We start from the raw sequence: 27,010 nt of genomic DNA on the forward strand, positions 1-27,010 counted from the left end.
CATAGGGATATCTTATAAATAAGAACCTATTGCATTACATGTAGAGTACTTCATTTCCAGTGTATGTAGAAGAGAATATGCCTCTCTTCACAAGCAAAAAGTTGATGCAGTTATTGTCATTGCACTGTGCTATATTTTTTTTATTACAAGATTATACACCTCCGAAGCATTTTATTTAAGGTGCTGTCTCCATTTCAGTAATCATCATGTGGTAAATCACATAAATAATCATTCAGAATAAAATGGAGTAGTAAAGACGACATTAAAAATGTGCAAAATATCTTTCATGCTGATTTCTGTCTGCTACAGTGATGTCATGGATAATATGTGGATAAAAATCACCAAAACGTAATATATCTATATATATATTCTACCTGTCTCGATTAGTAGCAGCTGTGTGTGTATGTGGGGGGACATCAATGTATTTGTTGATTTATACCTACACAAGACCTCCATAAACATTGCACCTGATAGAAATCAGAAGAGAAATCTCTCTGCAATGTGGCTGTGGACTTGTAACTTTGGTATTATGAGGTAAAAAAAGAAAAGAAAAGAAAATGATATATATATATGAAACTTGAGGTGAACAAATCAGCTGCGTTTCATCTTCATTGAAGTCCTGGTGCCGTCCCTTTGTCCTATGGTCCTTCTATACTCAAGTTGAGGGAACTGATTCATCCTGGTGACGTGCACATGGTCTAATATTTAGCGGTGTTGGAGTGCTGCGTTCATTTTTATCTTGACTGTAATATATATTAATTTATTTTTTTCTACTTTTACAATCTTACACTACAACTGTGGCCTCTATAGGAATCATCACTTATTAAGGTCTACCAGAGACAACAACTGCCATGCACAAGACACCTGACAAACCCATGATCACGAAGTTCAGTAGAGGCTAAAATACTGCTTCAATGTGCAACACTAAATTGAGGGCTGTGTATCCAGAAATAGACAAGGCTGTCTATTTCTCCAGGGTGTCTGGCTCTGACAGCCAGACAGCTAACCTGCAACTAGTTTATTGCAGGAGTAGATGCTTCAAACCACACCGTACATTTACAATGGCGAATGTTTAAAGCTCAGACCCACCAGCCATGGATTTACAGCGTTTGGTCATTAACAAGTACATTTTCTCCAGTTAAACAAGTAGCGCAAGTTTTCTTAGGCTGGGTTCACATATTTATCAGCGGTGTCCGGCCAGCTGTTTATGTCTGCGCTGGACACAACTGATGACAAATTTGTGTACTTTGTGCATCGGCCCGTCATCCATTGTCGGACAGAGAAAACTTACGTTTTTTCTGTCCTGCGTAAAAACTGTTGCCACTGGACACAAAACTGACCCCATAGGAAACAATGGAATCGGTTTGGCATTAGTTCCAGCTAGCACTTTAAAACTATGCCGGGTGGAATAATAAAGGGAGGGCCACATATATACTTTAGTTTATCTGTGACCTTTTTCAATAACTTTCATTTAGAAGTGAATGAGTCAAAGACCGAGTCCACACGCTGCCGAATTCTTCCATCATAATGTTCAAAATTAATTATGCAACAAAATTCTCGTGTGTTTGGATTTTGGTGCGGATTTCACCTTACACATTGCAAATCTATTGTGAAAATCCACTACTGAATTGACATGCTGCGGATTTAGAAAAAATTCCAGACGGATATTTTTTAGCTTCACGTGAATTAATATGTGAAAACCCCATCCACATGTATTGTATTGTAAACTGCTGTGGATTTTCAGTGTGGAATCCATACTGAAAATCTGCAGCAATTCTGCAATGTGTATGAATTAAGCCTAATGGGTCTGCACGTGTCTGAATGAGTCTAAATGCTGGAGCTGCAGTGATGGCTCTGACCAATCACATTCAGCATTGTACATGAGGTCACACAGTCTACCAATCACCTGCTAAATCCTGTATTCTAAGAGAGCCCTGGACTTCGGTGAGACCACTAATGAACATTCATGACAAGCCATTATCCAGATACATAGAAAAAATTCAAGACAGCTGCAGCGTAACGGTCCTTTTACACGGCCCAATTTGGGCCGTGAAAACTAGCACAGATTGCCGACACAGCTCATCAATCGGCACTCATTTGCTCCTTTCACCAGGAGCAATGATCGGTTATGTATGGGGATATGTGATAGTTATTACGATCGTTCATCCCTGTACAATTCTATCATATCCTCAGAACATCTGCCTGTATACACAGGGTGATGTGCTGCCGACTAGCGACTACTTTATGGGCTGCATAAACGAGCGGATCAGGCGACAAACGAGTGTTTACTTGTTCATCGCTTGAACGTTGCCCTGGTACACAGGGCAATGATCGTAATGAGCATTCATATAAACACTCGTTTGTCCGATCATTGGCCGTGTAAAAGAGCCTTTAGTTACTGGAAGAAAATCAAAGTCACATAGGGGAGACTATATTTATCATATGATTCTATAACGAATGCTCCAGACATAAAAAAACAAAACAGCACTTTAGTAACAGGTGGACATAGAATTAAAGATCACCATTACATTTTGGGGTAGAGTATCTGCCAAGTATAATACAATACATCAAAGAAATGGAATTCATGACTCAAGCCATGTCCAACAGACAACCAGCAGAACTGGTAATTAAAACAGAAGTGAGGACATAGAACATGGTCAATGCTAAATAAGATAACCAAAGAGCAAAGTACAATTCCAGAGAGAAGTTACTCTTTAAGTAAGAGTACTTGTAAATGTAACATCTCATGAGCAATTTTCACCTGATAGCCGCATTTAAGGCACAGCCAGACATCAGCTGGAGGAGCAAACTCTCCATCCTTCGACCACCTCTCCTTCATGCATTCTGTGCATGTGGACCACACATTCTGAGACACTGACTTCTTAACCTGGGTCACATCCACGGCTCGGCTCACATGATGACAGGTAAGACCTGTAAAAAAACATAAAAATAAAAAAATGATATTTGGATGAGGCTTCCAATAAAAATGAATCAAGCCTGATATAATGGATTAACACAAACAGTAAGGGTATGTTCACACGGCCTATTTACGGACGTAATTCGGGCGTTTTTGCCCCGAATTACGTCTGAAAATAGCGCCTCAATAGCGCTGACAAACATCTGCCCATTGAAAGCAATGGGCAGACGTTTGTCTGTTCACACGAGGCGTATATTTACGCGCCGCTGTCAAATGACGGCGCGTAAATAGACGCCCGCGTAGAAGAAGTGACCTGTCACTTCTTTGGCCGTAATTGGAGCCGTTATTCATTGACTCCAATGAATAGCAGCGCTAATTACGGCCGTAATTGACGCGGCGTTCAAGCGCCTGCACATGCCGGTACGGCTGAAATTACGGGGATGTTTTCAGGCTGAAACATCCCCGTAATTTCAGCCGTTACCCACCCCCGCCGTGTGAACATACCCTAATAGTGCTTCTGCATATAGTTCTTTTGATACAAGACCAGGACAAGGGGTAAACTTTACTTCAAATCTGCTGTAACAGATGCACTGTTAAGTGGGTTGTACCAGAATCAACAATTATCACTTATCCACAGGATTGATGATGTCTTATCGCTGAGGACCCCACCGCTGAGACCCTCACAGATTCCGCAAACGGGGATCCAAAACCCCGTTCCTCCTGATGGTATGTTCACACGTAGTGACCAAAAACGTCTGAAAATACGGAGCTGTTTTCAGGCGAAAACAGCTCCTGATTTCCAGACGTTTTTGTAGCAACTTGCGTTTTTCGCTGCATTTTTTACAGCCGTTTTTCAATGGAGTCAATGAAAATCGCCTCCAAAAACGTCCCAAGTGTCCTGCACTTCTTTTGACGAGCCGTCATATTACATGCCGTATTTTGACAGCGACGCGTAAAATAAAGGCTCGTGGGAACAGAACATCATGAATGCCATTGCAAGCAATGGGCAGATGTTTGTAGGCGTAATGGAGCCGTTTTTTCAGGCGTAATATGCCCGAATTACGTCTGAAAAGAGTGCGTGTGAACATACCCTAACTGCTTGACTGCAGTAAGGACTTTGAGTGGAGCGACGGTTGAGCATGCGTGCTACCACTCAATTCTAAGTCTAGTGGACTGATGGAAACAGCCGAATACAGAGCTCAACTGTTTCCTATTCTCTGGATGGGTGATAATTGTCGATTCTGAAAAAGAAAAAAATCCTTTAAGCGGAAGTCACACTGGGGCCGAGGAAGGGGATTGCTAGCCTCCACAATGCAACGTTGATATTTCGAGAAAGTATTTATTTGTTTTTGCTGGTTTTGGTACAGGGGATCAAGGGGAACTGGCAAGAGATTTGTTGACTCGCTGCCAGTTTTTCTGTAAGACAGCTAGCAAAAGAAGCAGGCCCTGTTGGTTAAAGTAAACACTGGATGCTAGGCAGCCTGTCAGTCACAGAGCAGTGGTATTATTCAGTCCAGTGACTTACAACCTCTCTGACAACCAGCATTTTCCTTTAGTAACAGAGAAGTTTTGATCATTGCACAGGCCATAGACCTAAAAGTCCCAGATTGTGCGGAGGGAAGAGGGGCCGAGCCATCAGCAAAGCTGAGGAAGGCTATTTATCAGTTGGTCATTGAGCCTAAATAGGTCCAAAATTCTGTGCTGGGTAATTTCATAATACTTCTTTACACCTTTATAATACATAGCTTTATATCTCCTGCTTCCAATCACACAATCATAGAGCTAAATGAGAAACTTCTAGCTGCCACCACTAGGGGGAGCTTACTGAAGACAGATTTATGCAGCTGCCATTGAACTCAATATGAATCCATCTTTGTTTTAAATCCAGATTTGTTTTATCTTATCCACTTTGCTGCTATTGTATTTGCTGCAGATTTTCCGCAACGTTTCTGTTGCGGAAAAACCGCAGTATTTACGCAACATGTGAACGGACCATTATAATATTTTTCTGCCTTATTGACAGACAACCCATCTTTAACAAAAAACAATTCCCATTTGATTTTTTAAAAAAAGTCTAATTTTCATTAAATTATTCTTAGAATGTTCACACAGCTAACACTGGTGTCAATAATATAGACCAGGGGTCTTAAACACGCAAGCCGCGGGCCGCATGCAGCCCCTGTGACTGTCATCTGCGGCCCGCAGGGCACCGTAGCTCCCTCGGGAGAGGAGAGAGCAGTCTGAAGGAAGAGCGCGCCGTTGCTCCTTCATGCCGTCACACAGCCCCCTGTAGTAGATCGCTCTATTGGGGCTCGCTCTAGGAGTGGAATCACCAGCCAAATGTCACTGTCCATATATAGACAGTGATGTCAGGGGCTTCCCAGAGAAGGAGTCCCAGAGCAGAGACTATACTAGCGCTCTGCTCCGAGACTCCTGCTCGGTGGACGTCACTGACATCACTGTCCATATATGGACAATGATGTCAGGAGCAGAGCAGGAGTCCCAGGCAGAGCGCTAGCAGCTGCTCTGGGGAAGCCACTGACACCACTGTCCATATATGGACAGTGATGTCAGGGGCTTTTCCAGAGAAGAGCCTATACTAGCGAACTGCTCTGGGACTCCGGATTTGGGGTTTCCCCTGACATCACTGTCCATATGTGGAAAAGGAAGTCAGGAGCAGAGCTGGATTCCCAGACAGAGTGCCAGTACCACTCTGCCTGGGACTCCTGCTCTGGGGTTGCCATGGACATCCCATTCCGGTCCAGGAGGATCTCTGGACAGTGACGTCAGGGGCTCCTCCAGCAGAGGAATCCCCGGCCAAAGCATCGGCAACACTCTGGCTGGGGATTCCACTCCTTGATGGAGCCCCGATGGAGCTATCTACAGGGGGGGGGGGGGTGTATGTGGCAGTATCTATAGGGAATGTGTGTGTGGCACTATCTACAAGGGGGTCTGTGTGTGTGGCATTATCTACAGTGGGCACTGTGGCATTATCTAGGGGGTGTAGCATTATCTACGGGTGGGTGTGTGGCACTATCTACAGTGGGCACTGTGGCAATATCTACAGAGGGCACTGTGGCACTACCTAAGGGGCTGCCCAATCTTGACATTCTTGCGTCTGCCAAACTCTGCCAACTGAGCCGCTGGACTGCATTTAGCGACAATAAAAACTGAAAAACTGGATTGTTAAAGTACATGTTGAGTAAACTTGCAAATTTCCAGGAGGTTTAAACCGAATTGTATTATTATAGTAATGTAGTATTATAGTAATGTAGTATTGTCATAATAATGTAGTATTATAATGTAGTATTATAGCAAAGTAGTAGCATTATTATAGTAATGTAGTAGTACTATTATAGTAATGTATTATTATAGTAAATTATTATTATAGTAATGTAATATTATAGTAAAGTAGTAGTATTATAGTAATGTAGTAGTATTATAGTAAAGTAGTAGTATTATTATTATTATAGTAAAGTAATATTATAGTAAAATAGTAGTAATATTATAGTAATGTCGCATTATAGTAATGTAGTATTATAGTAATGTAGTATTATAGTAAATTATTATTATAGTAAAGTAGTAGTATTATTATAGTAATGTAGTAGTATTATAGTAATAGTATTATTATAGTAATGTAATATTATAGTAATGTAGCATTATAGTAATGTAGTATTGTTATAGTAATGTGCTATTATAGTAATATAGTATTATTATAGTAATGTGGTATTGTTATAGTAATTCAAATAACTAATTTATTAACAATAATTTTGTATTGTATCAAATTTGAAATTAATGCGGCCCGTCAACTTCCCATTTTCTCTATGTGCAGCCCATGTACCCGGCCGAGTTTGAGACCCCTGATATAGACACTATGAAAAGTACAGAATAAAATAAGAATTAGATACCAATAATGTCATCTGAGGAATCTTCATCAGGGGGACGACTGGTCCTCCGACTCCTCCTTGTCTTTTCAGGACCTCCCAGTGAAGATGGCTCCTTTACTCTCATCTGCAGCTACAAGACAAAAAGCAAAATTATGTTTGCATAAAATGCTATCAACCCAATGAGTATGTGTTCACGCATGGAGTGGTATTTATACCTCTGCTAGGAAGGGCAAGTCTGTAAATCTACCAAAAAACAACTGTGCAACATAAAACCTAAATGACAAATTGACTTCTAAGAGAAAGCTACCAGCTACAATGACAGATACACAATATTCTCCTATAGACAAAAGACCCTTTACTGCTGATGGAATTGCAGTCTCTACAAACTAGAATGGCAGATACTATATAAATACCTATACACGGCAGCAAAACAAGTGTTAGCACAATGTGAAATACCTGACGATTTATCCAGGCATGCGCATATTTACACACATATCTGTCAAGGTTATTAATAGTGTCTTCACATCTGCGTCAAAGCCTCCGTCAGCTTTGACAGCAGGAGTAGCTCTGCATGCATGTAAGTCTTGACAGAACCCTGACGTACCACATTACACATCAATGGGGGGGGGCACAATTGGCATCCATTGTAAGACGGACGCAGAACAGCGTTATGGCTTCTATTAAGACAGATGTGAACATACCCTTATCTGGGTAGGTACTCTGGCAGGGAAACAGCTATGTTAGTATAAATCAATAAAAGCCATAACTACTGCCTCAAACCATGAGGCGGAAAACTAGCAGAGATTCTATAGTATGTCATAAAGATGGCGTCAGGGGTACCTTCCAGTTTGGTAACATCTGAAATGAAGCTTTACATTGACCTGCTCAATAAATCTGAAATATACACCAATAGGCACTGGACTTTGTTTCATGTCAGAGCACCAATTATCAGGTACCGCCTTCAATGTAATCCCAGCATCGTATCTTCCACTAGATGGCACTATACTAAACAATAGTGGTCAACCTGACACATTATGTGGACCCCGACACCACTTGAGTGCCACACATTCAGCCAAAGCTGGGGGACAAGAAATAGGAATAGACAAATACAGATAGTGCTGATTTACATAGCTTTATTTGCAGTCTATGTTATTTCCACATACTTTTTGCCAAAAACGGGAGAGGAAAAAAAATTCTTCTACTTCCTTCTGACAAGATCTTTTAGTGCTTGCATAATTGTGAAACGCCTATTCTCTCTGGGAATGGCACTTGCACCTTATCTTGATACCTTCTCCTGGGGTCTGAGCCACACATCAATGAACTCAACAACAAGGCCTCATGCACACGACCGTAAAAACACCCGTTATTACGGGTCGTAATTACGACCCGAAATAACGGGCCCATAGACTTCTGTTGGCCACGGGTACCTTCCCGTTTTCTCACGGGAAGGTGCCCATGCGGTTGAAAAAGATAGAACATGTTCTATTTTTTTTAATTTACGGGCCGTGCTACTGTACTTTATAACGGGAGCACAGCTCGGAAAAACGGCCGGCTGCCCGTGGCCGGCCGTGCTCGTAATTACGAGCACGGTCGTGTGCATGGGGAGAGGCTCCAAAATGTTGACAGTTACAATGCAGCCAGACCACGCCATCAGTACTCTATATAGAAGAAATGGAAAACCAATGTGCTATGAAGTATATTTCGGACTCACTGAGCAGTGCAAGTTCTGCTTCATAAGCAAATGCATTGCTCTAAATTCCTAATAAACTTAGTTGGGAGCCACAACTGCAGGGTCCATTATTTGTGTAGAAACATCTTTTCGAGTGATATGGGCTTTGCCTCAAGGATCTATATGCATATCCTGACCTGAACATATGGTATTGTGTACATAAATTAACTATTCCTCCCTCCGCAGGCCACCGTACCCTAGAACTCAAGCTTGTGTACCAAGTCCTACACGTGCTCAGTTTTTAAAGTGGATATACAGCCGTGGGCTTAATAAAAATATGTAATACTCACTAGATATTTCTCCGAAGCACCCACCTATTTTGGCTGGATCCATAAACAATCTAACGTGTATGTTGACAGTCTGAGTGTCCCATTGTGAGGGAACACAGGGATCTGTCAGTATGGGTTTTACACAACATTTTATAGACTATTGATTGGTATACGTAATAAAACACTGATCGTCGAGGTCGTACTGCTGCGATGCTCACCAATCCCAAGAATAGTTTGAGATTTAGGGTATGGTCACACGGCTTATAAAAACAGGTGAAAAATCAGAAGCAGAGCGCCTTAAAACATCGGCCCATTCATTTCAATGGGAAAAACAGTGTTCTGTTCCGAAGGGGCCATTTTACGCGGCCATTTTGAAAAAGTGGCGCGTAAAAAGAAGTTCATGTCACTTGAGACGATTTTTTGAGCCGTTTTTTCATTGACTATAGAAAAACAGCTCCAAAAACGGCCGTAAAATACGCAAGTTGCTAAAAAAAACGGCTGAAAATCAAGAGCTGTTTTCCCTTGAAAACAGCTTCGTATTTTCAGATGTTTTTTAGTAAGCGTGTGAACATACTATGGATGCACGATGCATCGAAACGTCGATACTGTTTCGATACTGTGCATCCCCAAACGGTTTGATACCGTTATTTCATGTATTTCGATACTAAGCTGTGCGGCATCACAGCTAAGTATAGAAACACATGAACGTATGAGAGCGGGGCTGCGGCTGTGTAATACAGTCACTGACCCTCTCCTGAGTCCAGACAAGTGCGCGCCGTCAGGATGATGCAATGCGGCCGACGATGCACTAATGAGCGGCGGCACTGAAGACAGAACATGGTGGGCGCACTGCAAAACACCCCCATGTTCTGTCTTCAGTGCCTGCGCTGCCACTTCACCTCATGCGGACCGCGCGCGCACTTAAGGTCAGGAGCGGGGCAATGGCTGTATTACACAGCCACAGCCCCAGTCTATAACGGCGGAGATCAGAGAAACCTCTCATATTCGCCGTTATTCCCCTATCAAAGCTGACCGCCGCCGCAACATTCAGAGGTAAATGAGAAGGGGGGGGTGCCCCTTTGGTTTGCGTCACAGGGAATTCCTGTGACGCGATCGAGGGCCATACCATATATGGGCAGACAGCCCAGGGTCCATTGAAGGACCCCAAGGATATCTTACCATATTTCCTGTTAGGACATACCTAAGTATACCCTAACAACTGCCTGTGTACTATCCGTACACAGGCTAATGTACTGGCATATAGATATATGCCAGTACATTAAAGTTTAAAAATAAAGTGTAAGGTTTGGTTAAAGGAGGGACATTTCAGGGTTGGTCGCTTCTATAGGGACGACAAATGGTTAAATGGGAGGGAGCTTTCAATGCCTGAGGATCTACCTGTGGCTTCCCAGTGGCAGATTCTACAACTAACTCATTACTTGTCTCGTCTTCCTGTGCCCGCTACGTATACTCGCACATTAACTCCTTTTGAATCATTGTGGTCTCAAAAAGGCCATGTGAAACGTACATTATCTAATATTTATAGCGTGCTACTCATACCTACTGAACTTTACAGATTTCACTAACTGGAGAGCAAAAGGAAGATCTTGATCCTTTCTCATAAAGCATCTATCAGTAATGCAGATCAAGAAACTAACTTTAAAATTCTCTCTCGGTGGTACAGAGTCCCGAATGTTCCGCATAAAATGTTCCCTGATGTTTCCCCCCCTTTGTTGGAGGTGCGGCAGGGAAGAAGGGACGACTCTGCATATTTTTTGGAGCTGTGATAAACTTAGAAATTTTTATTCTGAGATTTAAGATTTCATTCTTGAGATTACTGGGTGTTCATTGAGGGATGATCCAGCATGGATCATTCTGCATCACCATAACATGCCTAGAGAGAAATCGTTGCTGCGACATCTGTTGAATGCAGCAAAGACCTGTATTCCGGCTTGTTGGAGATCCTCTGAACCCCCATCTATTCGACAATGGCTTGAGCGTGTTCATGAAATTCGGAGGATGGAGGAATTACTTCACTCCTCGTCTGAACGTTCAGTACAATGTCAGAAAACCTGGTTTTATTGGTTCTCTTTCTGTGACTCAGGCCGTTGTCAGAGGGTTTTGGGCGCATCTGCTGGAAATGGATCTGCAGGTGTTTAGGCTCTTGCTGGTTTGGGGCGCTGTGGGGGAGGGGAATTTCTCTTCCTCTATCTCTTCGGTCTGTTCTTTTCTGGATCGGTGGTTTACCTTCAGTTAGTGGGGTTATAGGTCATGTGGATGTATGGCAATAGGTATGTGTTCATATTTCTCTCTCCTGATTTCCACTGTGAGTCTATGGTATTCACACAAGATGGCTATGTTTGAATAACTCCATTACACTGTGGTCATAAATCCTTGTGTGTTCTTACATGACAGGAATGTATTGTGTCCCTATCCCCAATTCTTTCCTTCGTATCCTTACTTTTTCTTTGTTAAAATTAATAAAAATTTGAAATACAAAAAAAGTTTAAAAATAGAGTAAAAACGAAGTAATATTAAATAAAAATACACATACACCGTATTTACAATAAACATTAAAAGTCTCAATACATAAAATACACATATTCGGTATTGGCGCGGCCGTAATAACCTGCACAACAATTTTTTTGCGTCATTTATGATGTGTACGCAGTAAAAAATAAAAACTGCTTTCTTTCACTTATTGTGGGGCACGAGGTGCGATGATGAATTTAACCTCCACGTGCCTCACATTAATAGCAATTAACCCCATCATGTACCTCACACATTAACCAATTATGACTGGGAAACATGAAGGGGTTAATTACTATTAATGTGAGGCACATTCAAAATTGATCTCATCTCGTGCCTCACATCAGAAAATGTAAAAACTTTTTTTTTTTTATTACTGTTGGCAAAGTATCATTTTGGTATCGAAATCGCAATACTACACAAAGTATTGGTATCGAAGTCCAAATTCTGGTATCAGGACATCCCTAGAACATACCCGTATGGAGACCCATAAAGCACTCTGTACTCTACAACTTTCATTCATTTTTTGAGGAAAGACCATGAACGCACAGACCGTTCTCCCTCAGTAAACAAGAGTAAGGGAATGTTCACACGCTTAACAAAAAACGACTGTAAAACATGGAGCGGTTTTCAAGGTAAGGGTATGTGCACACACACTAATTACGTCCGTAATTGACGGACGTATTTCGGCCGCAAGTACCGGACCGAACACAGTGCAGGGAGCCGGGCTCCTAGCATCATACTTATGTACGATGCTAGGAGTCCCTGCCTCGCTGCCGGACAACTGTCCCGTACTGAAAACATGATTACAGTACGGGACAGTTGTCCTGCATTGAGGCAGGGACTTCTAGCATCGTACAGAACTATGATGCTAGGAGCCCGGCTCCCTGCAGTGTGATTGGTCCGGTACTTGCGGCAGAAATACGTCCGTCAATTACGGACGTAATTAGTGTGTGTGCACATACCCTAAAACAGCCTCTGATTTTCAGAAGTTTTTAAAGCATCAAGCGTTTTTTGATGCGTTTTTTATGGCCGTTTTTGGATCTATTTTTCTATTGACCCAATGAAAAACGGCTCAAGAAGTGACATTCACTTCTTTTTTTACCTTTTTAAAAATGGCCTGTGGGAACGGAAAGCCATTTTTCACATTGAAATCAATGGGCAGATGTTTGGCGGAGTTCAGCCCCCCGTATTTTTAGCCGTTTTTCGAGATGTTTACGGACCAAAAGAACAACTGAAAATAGGCCGTGTGAACATACCCTCAAAGCATCCGTTCTTAGGATTGATGGAGGTACCAGAGATTGCACCCAAACAATCATAAGGAGTGCACATGTGAAGCCCCCATTCATCTAACACAAATAACCACACAACAACATTATGGCAAATAAATTTGTGCCACTAGCCGTTCTTCATTTACAACACATTATACAGCTCAGTTGGGTGAACTCTACTGATTGCGGGACCTCGCGTGATTGGCCAGGGCACGCCTGCCTCCGGCCCTCCTATGGACTAGGAGCCAGCGGTGAACGCGCACCTCAACTGGCTCCCCCGAGCAACCGCCGGCTACCGTGTTTTAGGACAAATCCAACAGAAACATCATAAAACTTTATGGTAGGAAAACCATTTGAATAAAGGGGTTACGTGGGGACCGAAAAGTATGAGCAGTATTTAGTGCAGTATGTGAGTACACTGCTATTATACATTCCGGTCCCACGTCGTGCTGATTACGTACCTTCGTGACAACACAACTCGTCGTCATATGACCAGTCACATGACGACGAGTTGTGTTGTCACGAAGGTACATAATCAGCGCGACGTGGGAGCGGAATGTATATTAGCAGTGTACTCACATACAGTAGTGAGTACACTGCTAATACTTTTCGGTTTCCACATTACCTGCTATTTATTTTCATTAACGTTGGCTGCTTTTTAGCTCAACTCCATTAGGGCACAGATAAGATCAGTAACTGCAGTTTAGCTGCATTGTATGTAGCTGAGGTAATCTGAAATCCACCTCCTTTATCATAGGAGCCGCCGCCGCTGCTGTTCTATACTTGTGCTTTAAACTGCAGCTCTGCTCGTTGAGACCGGCTGCTGTGTAGGAGAAGCCCACTGCCCACCATAAACTGAGCAGGATAGAAACAAGCAACTAAACCAGCAGTAATAAACAGATGATGAATATTAATAACAGAAGCAGCAACAACAACAAGCACATAGGATTACCTGTACCAAGTATGCCCACTGCGCCTACATACCCTCAGCTTGTATACTGGCACAATCTCTTACAGGACACTATGCACATTACCCACGCTTTGATTTCATGTGGTAAATGACAGCCTCCAGTGGGTACTATCTGGGCACACAACACATGACAATGTAAAGTTGTACGCACCCTGTCACTCCGCTCCTGGCTGTGGACCTCCAATACCCACGTGTTCTCCCGGGGAAGTGCCCACGACTGCAGCAGTAACACAGCTACGGAAACTCGGAGGTGCCAAAATCCTCACATTGTAGCTGAATTTAACTTTGACATTTGCTTGCAGCGTGACACAGTGAGAAGTGAATGATAATAATCCCAGTGCTTTATATATAACTATATAACATGACCATACACAATGCTACTGTGTGAAATACATATATACCACAGAGTATAGTAACTAGTGCCATGTGTGCGGTAATTTCCGGCTCTCTCCCCTCCCTCTATAGAGGAACATTTCCGCCCGCTGTTCGGTGGAGGTGACACTGGTGACCGGAGGGATGTCTATGTGGCTGGGGCGCTTGTGTGTGTCAGTGAGGGCGGCATGTGCCCGGGGTGTTGTTTACAGAGGAGGCACAGTGCAGAGGGTAACCGCAGCACAGCAGGGTGAGATCTCCGGTATATACTACGCGTCTGCCACCTGTTGTTTATAAATACATGCCATGCGTGCCCGGGTTACAGGTGGCGCCAGTGCTGCGCTTGTATATGGCAATACGTATCACTGTTCCTGTCACAAGGTTATACAGCTCAGGCCTGGTCACCTCTAGTACAGCTATGAATGTATGTAACAGCAAGCCTCATGTATACCACCTAGGCGTGATTGAATATTGCCACCCATCACTGAAGATTTACCTGCCACCATGATGTATTGGTGAATTGATTTGTCCGGTTCAAGATTTCCCATTAAATTGACAAAGCAGGTGAAATCATTCGCTGACCTCTACGCAAATGCCCATTGTACCCACTTCTAGTCTGTGTTGATCAGATTGGTTACTATGGGCATCAGCACTGGTTGTAATACATGAGAGCCTCATAGTCACTGAGTTGTCTAAATATGTTATTATGAAAGGAGGTGACTGCTGTGCCCCTGATTCTGCATGTTCTCATAGATTCTGTGCAAATCAGTGGGATAAATAATTGTGGCATGCCCCATGACCTCTTACTAAGGTATCGGCAGAGAACGGCATGTGGATCAGTAACATGGGCTAGTATGCAATTCAATGTGCCACCATACACGATTTGTGCATGTGACAACGGACCTTTTTTTTTTAGGAATAAAACTGTGTTAAAAAGAACTAAATGTCACAGACAGACAGACCACTGGTCAAAAGATCATTTAAAACATAGCTTTTATTTAAATAGTACTTCAAAGATATGTTCAACAATGGTAACTACCATATAATAGATCAAGAACACGCAGTAGTACTTCCTGGTCCCAGAAGGGGTGACCCAACCTGTCCCTGGAAGCCCCTATTTTAGCCCTTTTTGTGTATTTGGGGGATTGCTGGTGGGCCTTAAGAGGGGGAGGATACAGGGGGTACAACCAAAAATAAAAAATGTGCAAATGCGGAAAAATAAACAAGACACAAGACCGGCACAACACATATATGGTTGAATGTCAATATGTACAAACGTATCCAATTTGATGGGTCACAGCTGGAATAATATCCACATCTATGTTTTATATTCGTACATCAGGTGTACGCCACCACAGGAGCCAGTAAGGGGAAAGGGAATAGTCATGGCATTTAACAAATATATTTTATTAATTACACTTTAGGCAGTGTTCAGATCAGCGTTGTCTTTCCGTTAAGGGGTTCCGTCTGAGCTTTCCGTCGGGGGAACCCCTTAGCTCCTCAATGGAAAGCAACGCTCATGTGAACAGGCCCTTAAATATATGCATTTTCATGCTTTTTGACTTTTATCTTTCTATTTATTTATTACTTTTGTATTATTTATTAAAAATAAATAACAATGATACATTAGGGCCTGTTCACATCACCGTTGCCCTTCTGTTGCGGGGTTCCGTCTGAGGTTTCCATCGGGTTAACCCCTCAACGGAAAGTCAAACGGAAACCTAAGCTTCCGTTTCCCTTACCATTGATCTCAATGGTGACGGAAACCTAGCTAATGGTTTCCATCTGTCACCGTTGTGACAGGGTTCCGTTGTTCTCGACTGCTGAGGGGTTAATACAACTATGTATTTCTAGCTAGTGTACAGGTCCTTCTCAATGAATTAGAATATCATCAAAAAGTTGATTTGTTTCAGTAATTACATCCAAAAAGTGAAACTCATATATTATATAGATTCATTACACACAGAGTGAAATATTTCCAGCATTTTTTCTGTTAATGTTGATGATTATGGTAACAGTTAATGAAAACCCAAAATTTAGTCTCTCAGAAAATTATAATATTATATAAGCCCAATTTCAAAAATTATTTTTAAAACTGAAATGTTGGCCTACTGAAAAGTATGTGCAGTACTAGGGATGTCACGATACCAGAATTTAGACTTCGATACCGATACTTCGTGTAGTATTGAGATTTTCGATACCAAAACGATACTTTGCCAACAGTAATAAAAAAAAAAAAGTTCTTCCATTTTCTGATGTGAGGCACTTGGTGAATTTTTAATGTGCTTCACATTAATAGTAATTAACCCCATCATGTTCTTCAGTCATAATGGACAACATTGGGTTAATGTGTAAGGCACATGATGGGGTTAATTACTATTAATGTGAGGCACATGGAGGTTAAATTCATTACACGTCGTGCCTTATTTTCTTTATAGCGTCCACGTCATAAACTACGCAAAAAATTTGTTGTGCATGTTACTACAGCCGTGCCAATACCGAATATGTATATTTTATGTTTTGAGACTTATTTTAATGTTTATTGTAAAAAATGTGTATGTGTATTTTTTTTAAATTAAACCTCTTCTCGCCCCTGGTGTAAATGCACATCCAGGTGAGCAGTAACTTCGCGCACCTGGGCGTGCAGTTACATCCGCACTTTAACAGTTAATTGCCGATCAGCGGCCCGTCGCCGCTGAAATCGGCAATTAACCCCTTCGATGCGACAGTCGATTGCGATCGCCGCATTGAAGAGGTTTGGAGCAGATCGGCAGCCCCACACATGCATTTTTGGGGGCTGGCGATCCTTGTTGCGGCAACCGGAGGCCAGACAATGGCCTCCGGGCTGCCATGTACGGAAGCCTATGAGGACCAGCCGGAGGCTGGACTTCATAGGCTTCCTGTCAGAGTGACTGTCACGTCACAATGACAGTTAGAACACATTACACTACGTAGGTAGTGTAATGTGTTCTAGTAGCGATCAGAGCTGCAAGTCTAAGCCCTTATTCACACGACATGGACCCAACAGGGTCCAAGTGTCGGCCGATAATATCGGCCGTTTTCCCGGCCGGTTTGCATCCGTTCCGATTCCGTTCCGGGCCGGGCATATCTGGACAGTGACATCAGGGGCAACTCCTGAAGTGGAATCCCCATGTGGCTGGTGATTCCACTTCAGGAAAAGCCCCTGTCGTCTGTGTCCATTTATGGACATTGAACGTTACTGGCTTCGCCTGGTGTGGAATCCCCGGTCACAGAGTGTTCGGGGATTCCGCTTCAGGAGTTTCCCCTGATGTCACTGTCCATATATGGAGAGAGACATCAAGCGCTCTGTTCAGCAGCGGAATCCCCGAACACACAGGGATTCCGCTCCTTCAGGGAGCTAAAGTGGGGCTGGCACATAGCAGAGCAGGGAGATACCTCCCTGCTCTGCTATCGTGGCGTCGCTACAGCAGTAGCAGCTGCTAGCGGCGCCATCGGCCATGGTAGGTGTCGCCGGGGCGCTTTTAAAACAAGCAGGGGAAGGGAGCCAGCGCAGCGCCCCCTTCCACCTGCTGTACACCCCGGCCCTGCCACACAGTACCCCTGTATACAGCACCCCCACATTGTAGAAACTTACCTCCAGCGTACAGCGATTCGTTCGAATGGCATAAACTCCTCCTCCTCCTCTTCACATGCACTCTGTGCTGTGAGGAGAGAGCGAGCGACGGTAGACACGGCCGTCACTCGGGACACGTTCCAGTGATGGCCGTGCATTACCTGGCCGCATAGACTTCTATAGGGCATGTCCCATTTTTTGACGGCCGGTTTTCCCGGCCCGTCCAAAAATCGGTAGTGTCAATAGCCCCATTAGGGGTCTATTGTTCCTACTGCGGCCGGGCGACAGCCGTTTTATGAACGGCCGTCACCCGGCCGGGAAACCCTGTCGTGTGAATAAGGGCTTAATGTCCCCTAGTGGGACAAGTAAACAATAGATAATAAAAATATTTTTTTTTTAAAGTGTAAAAATATAAGTTAGGGCCTGTTCATATCACCGTTTGGCTTCCGTTCCGGGGTTCCGTCGGAGGTTTCCGTCGGGTGAACCCCGCAACGGAAAGTGAAACTGACAGCACAGCTTCTGTTTCAGTCACCATTGATCTCAATGGTGACGGAAACATCGCTAATGCTTTCCGTTCGTCACCATTCCATCTGGTTTCCGGTTTTCCGACGGAATCAATAGCGGAGTCGACTGCGTTATTGATTCAGTCGGAAAACCGTAAACCAGACGGAATGGTGACGAACGGAAAGCATTAGCGATGTTTTCGTCACCATTGAGATCAATGGTGACTGAAACGGAAGCTGTGCTGTCAGTTTCACTTTCCGTTGCGGGGTTCACCCGACGGAACCCTCCGACGGAACCCCGGAACGGAAATGAACGGTGATGTGAACAGGCCCTTACATAAACAAACTGCTTTTTTTTCTATAATAAGTCCTTTATTATAGGAAAAACCTGAACATGTTAAAAAAGTACACATATTTGGTATCACCGCGTTTGTAATGACCCAAATTATAAAACTATAATATTATTTTTCCCGCACAGTGAACGCCGCAAAAAAAAAGTAAAAAAATAACGCTAGAATCACTATTTTTTGGTCACCACTCCCCGCAAAATATACAATAAAAAGTGATCAAAAAGCCACATGTACCAATAGAAACTACAAGCCGTCCCGCATAATACAAGCCCTTACACAGCTTTTTTGACTGAAAAATAAAAAAGTTATGACTCTCAGAATATGGTGACACAAAAAAGAAATTATTTTATAAATAAGTGATTTTATTGCGCAAACGCTGCAAAACATAAAAAACTATATACATATGGTATCGCCATAATCATATTGACCCGCAGAATAAAGTAAAATTTTAATTTATAGCCCAGGGTGAACGGCATAAAACAAAAAGAATAAAAAACATTGTCAGAATTGCTTGTTTTTGGTCACAAGGCTTGCCAAAAAATGGAATAAAAAGTGATCAAAAAAATCGCATGTTCCCCAAAATGGTACCAATAAAAACGACAGATTGTCCCTCAACAAATAAGCCCTCACACAGCTCCGGTGGAGAAAAAAAAAAAAAGTTCTGGCTCTCAGAATATGGAGATGCAAAATGTGCAGAGTGTTTCAAAAGCTGATAAGATTCGGCACCATTTATCAGTGCGACACCGGGCACATATCTGCGGATTATTATTTATTTACCGCATTGTTATACCCTCTTATTATGCCCTGATGTACTCCGCACAGATTACATATACCCCCACATCATAACTGAAATACCAGCAAAACCCCAAACAGAACTATTACCAAGCAAAATCTGCGCTCCAAAAGCAAAATCCACTCCCTCCCTTCTGAACCCTACAGCGTACCTAAACAGCAGTTTACGCCCACAGATCTGGCATCGCCATACCCGGGAGAACCCGGTTAACCCGGTTAATATTTTATGATGTACTTTTCTTCAGTGGCACAAACTGGGCACAACATATTGTGCTCTAAACTGGCATATCAGTGGAAAATTGTAATTTTCACTCTGCACCATCCGCATGCGCATTAACCCCTTTGCGCACCACGACATAGCATGTCGTGGTGTGGAGGGTGATATATGGAGCGGGCTCGCACTGCGGGTGTCAGCTGTATATTAGAGCTGACACCCAGGACTAACGGACAGGAATAGCGGTTGCTCTTTTACAGGAGCCTGTAAAAATGACAATATACTGTATTGCAGTGTATTGTACCAGCGATCTACAGATTGCTGCTTCAAGTCCCCTAGGGGAACTAATAAAATGTGTAAAAACAAAAGTAAATAGTTATTATTAGTGAAAAAATTTAATAAATATTTAAAGCCCCAAAAAAAAACGTTTCAAATTTTTTCTCTAAAGTAATCTAAAAAAATACACAAAATTGGTATCGCTGTGTCTGTAAAAGTCCAAACTACTACAGTATACCATTATTAAACTCGCACGATGAACGCCGTGAAAAATAAAGAATTTAAAATGGCAAAATTGCTATCTTTTGGTCACCTTGGCTCTACCAAAATTTTTTATAAAAAGTGCTCAAAAAGATGTATGTACCAAAAAATGGTACCAATAAAAATCACAGCTCGTCCCGCAAAAAATAAGCCCTCACACCACTCTATTGACAGAAAAATAAAAAAGTTTATGGCTCTTGGAAAGCGGGGAGGAAAAACGAAAAAGAAAAACATGGATCAGTTCGGAAAGGGTTAATTACTTTCTAATGAAAAACCATTTATGACCTCAAGTGGACTTGCCGTACTCAGGAGAAATTGCTTTACAAATGTTGGGCTATGTTCACACGGAGTATTTTGACGAGTTTTTTTACGCGGCAACCGCGTCGCAAAACTCGTCAAAAACGGCCCGAAAATGCCTCCCATTGATTTCAATGGGAGGCGTCGGCGTCTTTTTCCCGCGAGCAGTAAAACTGCCTCGCGGGAAAAAGAAGCGACATGCCCTATCTTCGGGCATTTCCGCCTCTGACCTCCCATTGACTTCAATGGGAGGCAGAGAAAGCGTATTTCGCCATGTTTTATGCCCGCGGCGCTCAATGGCCGCGGGCGAAAAACTTCCAAACGGAATTTTGAGGCAGATATTCCTCCTGCAAAATACTCCGTGTGAACATAGCCTTGGGGTGTTTTTTCCTCCTTTTATCCTTTTGTGAAATTGAAAAAAAATCAACATTTTTGTGGAAATAATGTTGATATTCATTTTCACGGCCTAATTCACGAGCGCTGCGCATCTTGGACGTGAAAAACTGCAGTTTTTCACGTCCGAGGTGCATCCGTGCTCAGCGTTGCGGGACGCGATGTCACGCATCCCCCATAGTTGAGTCTATGGAGTGATGCGTGAAAAGATAGGACATGTCCTATTTTCGCACGGACCCTTCACACGGTCCGTTGAAACGACGGCTGTTTGAACGGCAACATTGCGTTACATAGGTCCGTGGGACAGCCGCTGTTTCGTGTTTTCAGAAAAAAAGTAGATTTTTACCTTTACAGATTAATACCAATGAAAACAACTGTGGGGTCACAATGCCAACATTACCCCTAGAAAAATTCCTTGAGGGGTGTAGTTTCCAAAATGGAGTCACTTTTGGGGGGTTTCCACTATTTTGGTCCCTCCAGTGCATTACAAACGCGACACGGCACTGAATACTATTCCAGCAAAATCAGAAATCCAAATGGTGCTCCTTCCCTTCTGAGCCCTGCTGTGGGTCCAAACAGCAGTTTATTACCACATATGGGTTATTGCTATAATCGGGAGAAATTGCTTTATATATGTTGGGGTGTTTTTTCTCCTCTATTCCTTGTAAAAATTCAAAATGTCTATGTTTTTTCAGAAAAAAAGTAGATTTTCATATTCACATACTAATTCAAATAAATTTAGCAAAAAAAACTGTGGGTTCAAAATGCTAACTATATCCCTAGATAAATTCCTTTAGGCGTGTAGTTTCCAAAATGGGGTCACTTTTGGGGGTCTTTACTGTTTTGGCCCCACAAAACCTCGTCAAACCTTACATGGTGCCTAAAATATATTCAAAAAAAAAAAGGAGGCCCCAAAATCCTCTAGGTGCTCCATTGATCCTGAGGCCGGTGTTTCAGTCTATTAGCACACTAGGGCCACATGTGGGAAATTTATAAAAACTGCAGAATCTGGGCAATAAATATTGAGTTGCATTTTTTGGGTAAAACCTTCTTCTGTGGTACAGAATTTTTTTTATTACAAATGAATTTTGGCAAAAAAATATGAAATTTGTAAATTTGACCTGTACTTTGCTTTAATTCTTGTGAAACGCCTAAAGGGTTAAAACACTTTCTGAATGCTGTTTTGAATACTTTGAGGGGTGCCGTTTTCAAAATGGGGTGATTTATGGGGATTTTCTAATATATAAGGCCCTCAAAGCCACTTCAGAACTGAACTGGTCCCTGAAAAAATAGCCTTTTGAAATTTTCTTGAAAATATGAGCAATTGCTGCTAAAGTTCTAAGCCTTGTAACGTGCTAGAAAAGAATGTTCAAAAAACTATGCTAACATAAAGTAGACATATGGGAAATGTTAACTAGGAACTATTTTTTGTGTGGTTTTACTATCTGTTTTACAAGCAGATACGTTTAAATTTAGAAAAATTCATATTTTCTGCAAATCTTGGTGTTTTTTTACAAATAAATATTTAATTTATCGACCACATAAAGTGACACATGTCAGATTTGAAAAATCGGCTTCGTCCTGAAGGCCAAAACAGGCTCAGTCCTGAAGGGGTTAACATTACTTTATGGTTTTACACTTTAACATACTGGCATATATCTATATGCCAGTACATTAGGCTGTGTACGGATAGTACACAGGCAGTTGTTAGGACATACCTAAGTGCCACTTCATCCGCCCGTGACAGTGTGCGGGCTTTAAAGTTTAGTGAGCGGGCAGCTCGTGGAAGGTGCGTGGCCGCGCTCCTTATAGGGAACACAGGTTCATCAGGGACTCTAGAACTCGCATATCACAATATTGACACAGATGGGTAAGACGTAACAATAAAAAAAACATAAAAGAAGACCAAAAATGCATGTGAGAAATGTGGTCTAAACAAAAGGCTGGATTAGGGTCAGTTCACACTGAGTTTGTTTAATTTTGATGCGGAAACGGCGTCCGAATCTGCACAAAAGAGCCCAAATTCCAACTGATTTCCAACCATGAAGAAGAAAACCGTCTAGCTACGCTGTTTCAGTAACTCCCATAGTAGTGAATGGCAGTTACAGAAGCAGCGTAGCATGCGAGTTGCGCTGTTTCCATAACTACTATTCAGTTCTATGGAACTTACGGAAACAGCGTAGCTCAGCGAGTTACGCGTTTTCTTCTTCATGGTCGGATATCACAAGCTTCAGCCACCACACAAAGAGGAAGAACGGTGTTTAGGGGCCTCGTTCTAGAGATAGATCTGGGACCCGCATCTATCGGACATTTATGACATCCTGTGGATATATCATAATTGTCCTTGATGAAAAAAGCCCCTTTAAGTCACCTGACCTTACTTCGAGTAAGTAGGGGAGCGCGGACGGAGCCAAGGTAGGAATGACGCAGCGGCGGTCAGAGTGAGGTCGGGGCGTGCTGTGACAGGAGTGGACCAGTCCGGTCACCTGACCTCATGTCAATGACTCAGGTCAGGTGACAGGTCTGGTCCACTCTTGGGCCGGCACAGTCCAGTCTCATTTTTCAACACATTTTAGATGCAAACAAGCAGTAGTGAATATGCTTTGTCTTTTTTGTTTTTCAACCTATGTGCATAGGTGCCAAGGCAGATATACAATTCCAAGTCACAAGTGTTTTGGGGGTTTTTTTTCTGTATTTTTTTTTCATTTTTTTTTTTACTGATCATCAACATGCTATAAATAAATACATACTATGTAATTTCTGCCCTTCATCGTAGCCTTGACTCCACAATGGTTTGCTGTTAAAAGCTTTTCGACCAGCTATAGTACAACCGTAAATTATGAAGAACTTAAAGACCTGCTGAAAAAAGATGGAGTTGTACTCATAGATGTTCGGGAGCCATGGGAAATGAAAGAATATGGAGTTATAAAAGGATCGATCAACATCCCATGTAAGTAATATGATCGCAAAGAAATATCTTTCGACACACATTCGATTCATTGGCTTTAGAGATATAAGATAATAAACAAGCACTAAACAAATCCATTTTGCCTAATAAAGCTTAACTGCTACATTCACTTTACATTATATCATATATTGAATAGTTGTAGTTTGTAATGGAACTTATAAGGTCACAGAAACTTTAACGCTATTAGTTTGTGTTCTGTGTTTGGTATTGCAGCTCGGCTCCATTTAAGAAAATGAGACTGCAATACCACATGCAACCTGTGGACTGGTGTGATGCTGTTTGTGGAATAAAGAAGACATGTTCTACTAATCCTGGAGAACCCCTTTATAGGGGTTGTGCATTTCTCATTTTGTATTACTGCTTTATTTTTTATTTTTTTAACCAACTGCTTTGTTCAATTAGTGGGAGACCTACTGACTGCACTTCAAATGACTCCAGAGGATTTTGAGAAGAACTATAACCACAAGTTGCCAGAGAAATCCAATACCTTGGTCCTTTCTTGTCTAGTTGGGATTAGAAGTGGTAGAGCTTTAGCTGTAGCAACTTCACTTGGTTACAATAAGTAAGTAGTCCTTCAGATGGGACAAAAAGCCTTTTGTGAAATTATACATAAACACATTGTCAGATAAGCCGTAGAGGCTTATGAGTTATATGGGCCACACAATCTGGTAAAAGATTACCAATGTAGTCATAGCCTTTAAGAGGTTGTCCACTTGGGATAACCCTTCTCACATGAAAGGTCAAGGGACCAACCACACAATCAGCTTTTACTGGCGGAGCATCCAGCTAGTCTTCATCCTGCAGGAGCAAAGAACCATTACACGGCACCTATGGATATCCGTCAGCTGGCAGAGGGATGCATTGGCTTCTGCAGAGACATAGACACTCATTGCAATGGCTCTCCATTCCGGCTAATAGAGGGAGACCCCAGTCGGAGACTCTTCTTACAGGACCAGCCATTTATATTAGCTAGTTTTCAGCATGGTTCCGAATCGAATGTTGGCCATGAAAAAAGCATGGCGTGTTTTATTTATTTGTTTTTTTGTATAGAATTTTTTATCCTTCATTTCATCCTTTAGATTGGAATTGCTCGAGAGACTTCAAATAAAGCAACAAACAGGTGTCTTATAATACAAGTGGCATCTGAGAGTTCCTTTTACTATTTGTTACAAGAAAAATATTTAGTTGATATTATAACTGGACTTACAACTTTGTATATACTTTTTTTTCTTTTTAGAGTTCATCACTATAAAGGAGGTTTTGACGATTGGACAAAGCATGAGTTGCCAGAAAAACAATTGTGAACTTTATTATTCCATCCACATCAATAAAATGAAGAAAAATATATAAACATTTTATAGCATACGATTGTAACCGAGAGATCAGAGAGCACAAGACATTAATCTTTAGGGCTGTATGTTCACTCCATGTTTCATGGATTTTATCTCCAAATCAGGAATAGATCCCAGGAGAGTAATGAACAGTTTTGGGAAGAAGAAAGAAAAGCAGATGGAACATGGTCAGAAAATAAGAGTATGTAAAGACGCCCTAAGGCCTTATTCAGATGGCCATATAATGTGCCTGCATCAAAGCCAATATATTCCGCACCGGAATGGGATCAGATCCCACCGGGTTGATGCAGGAAAAGAAAAACCTTTCCCAAAGTTTTTTTTTTTTTTGGGTGGGGGGTTCCTACGTTCTGTCCTTGGCGGTAAATTCACAGACATGTAACTGGTATGCAGCTATCTTAATGGAGCTGATTTCAAGGAGAATAATACTGATCTACCCAGTCCTAGTCATAACAGTCACTGTGATAAGTTAGAGGTTTTCCGGTTTGAGCAAATAAAAATTAGTTGTTGTATAGTGAATAAAGTTATACAATTTTCCAATATATTTTGTGTACCAATTTCTCACAATCTCTGTTTACTTTCATTCAATGGAAACTTTCATTGTTTACTTCCATAGGATGAAAATCTTCCCTGGTCATGTGTTTATCACATGACCATGGACAGATTTTTATCCCCTGGAAGTAAACAATGTAGGTTCTTATTGAACAACAGTAAGGAAGGAATTAAAAAAACACAATATATTAGAAAATTGTGTAACTCTTTGTTATACAATGAGTAAGCTTTACTTTCTGAAACCAGAATACCCCTTTAAGGAAAACTTTTAGAAAGGATAAATAATGATAGGATTTATCAGGTCACTATGACAGAATATAAGTATTCTGTGTAACTCTGTGAAATGCATTAAATGTATAATGGCATGGTACAACATACAATGAAGTCATTTGCCTTAAAATTACTCTATATTACTATTGTCCAAATCTTTAAATGGTTGCACAACTGCTATATACCTCAAATTACTGCCTTTGCTAAATACTTAATTCTGTAATAAAACTTTTTAGGAGAACTTTTTGTCTCCCTTTTTTTTTTTTCATTAAAGGATATACTTTACGTCTAATTTTATTATATAAAAACAATAACCTCTCGTGATTTAGAATACGAATAGAATGCATATACGTGAATGATTGCAAGGACAGTTTTCAGATAGGTCATCACACATACTAAACGTTCCAAAAACTTCTGACATGTCAGAAGTTTTGATTGCTGGGTGTCTGAGCACCGAGACCCCCACCAATCACTAAAACAAAGCGGCAGAAGCGTTCGTGTGAGCGCTGAGCCACTCAGTTTCTGTTCGGCTTTTTCCGGAAAGCCGATGTAGCGGTGTATGTGCTCATAGACTTTTATTGAGTCCGTACACCGCTACGTTGATTTCCAGAAAAAGCCGAACAGAAACTAAGTGGCTCAGCGCTCACACGAACGCTTCTGCCGCTTCGTTTTAGCGATTGGTGGGGGTCTCGGTGCTCGGACCCCCACCAATCAAAACTTCTGACATGTCAGAAGTTTTTGGAACGTTTAGTATATGTGATGACCTATCTGAAAACTGTCCTTGCAATCATTCACGTATATGCATTCTATTCGTATTTTAAGTCACGAGAGGTTATTGTTTTTATATAATAAAAAGTTTTATAAAATAAAAAGTATACGTAAAGTATTCATTTTATTTTCAGGTAGAAGACGGGTTGCTAGCCTTTGAAAAGAAACTAGCTAAACATGCTAATATGGACACATGCAGCTTCATCTTTGTTGTTAGTAACCACTAATGCGGTTAATGTCTTATTTGTCTTTTATTCCATTTATATTAAAAAAAATCTGTTTATTGTTCGCGACTGATGATTTGAACACTGCTACCTGCTCTACTATACCTAAAATTCACAATAAAGACTTAATATGAAGCTACCTCTTGGCTAATATGTGGGGCAATAATATATATTTTGGATCTTGTATTGTCATGAACTAAGTATCAATGTAAGGCTTTGTTCACATCTACGTCAGGGCTCTGTTCAGGGGTTCC

At 41.8% G+C, this 27,010-nt stretch overlaps 2 protein-coding genes across 7 annotated transcripts in view; one reads left to right on the plus strand and one right to left on the minus strand.

Moving 5' to 3' along the window:
• The window catches only part of USP45 (ubiquitin specific peptidase 45), a 132,387-nt gene extending 118,241 nt beyond the window's left edge, over positions 1–14,146 (minus strand). For 4 of the 6 annotated variants that reach the window (XM_075862201.1, XM_075862200.1, XM_075862199.1 and 1 more), the window contains exons 1-3: positions 13,724–14,145; positions 6,826–6,934; positions 2,762–2,931 (exon numbers count right to left, since the gene is read on the minus strand). In XM_075862201.1, coding sequence (XP_075718316.1) covers positions 2,762–2,931; positions 6,826–6,928 — 273 coding nt within the window. In that variant the 5' untranslated portion in view covers positions 6,929–6,934; positions 13,724–14,145. Of the gene's footprint in view, positions 1–2,761; positions 2,932–6,825; positions 6,935–13,723 lie in introns of all 6 variants that reach the window. The other 2 variants (XM_075862198.1, XM_075862197.1) reach the window with 1 other exon arrangement.
• LOC142759716 (thiosulfate sulfurtransferase/rhodanese-like domain-containing protein 3) lies at positions 14,022–26,044 on the plus strand. The gene is made up of 4 exons (XM_075862203.1): positions 14,022–14,194; positions 23,402–23,575; positions 23,996–24,155; positions 24,831–26,044. Exons 1-4 carry the CDS (start codon positions 14,089–14,091, stop codon positions 24,895–24,897), a joined length of 507 nt encoding a protein of 168 aa, XP_075718318.1. The 5' UTR covers positions 14,022–14,088; the 3' UTR covers positions 24,898–26,044.
• Positions 26,045–27,010: the final 966 nt, after the last annotated feature.

The sequence above is a fragment of the Rhinoderma darwinii genome, chromosome 4 (assembly GCF_050947455.1).
Source record: "Rhinoderma darwinii isolate aRhiDar2 chromosome 4, aRhiDar2.hap1, whole genome shotgun sequence".
Lineage (NCBI taxonomy): Eukaryota > Metazoa > Chordata > Amphibia > Anura > Rhinodermatidae > Rhinoderma > Rhinoderma darwinii.

Coding starts and splice junctions, on each gene's coding strand:
- LOC142759716 (XM_075862203.1), top strand. CDS start 14,089: ATGTCTATGTGGCTGGGGCGCTTGTGTGTGTCAGTGAGGGCGGCATGT. Junction 14,195..23,401: donor GGTAACCGCAGCACAGCAGG/GTGAGATCTCCG, acceptor CCTTCATCGTAG/CCTTGACTCCACAATGGTTT. Junction 24,156..24,830: donor ACTTCACTTGGTTACAATAA/GTAAGTAGTCCT, acceptor TTTTCTTTTTAG/AGTTCATCACTATAAAGGAG.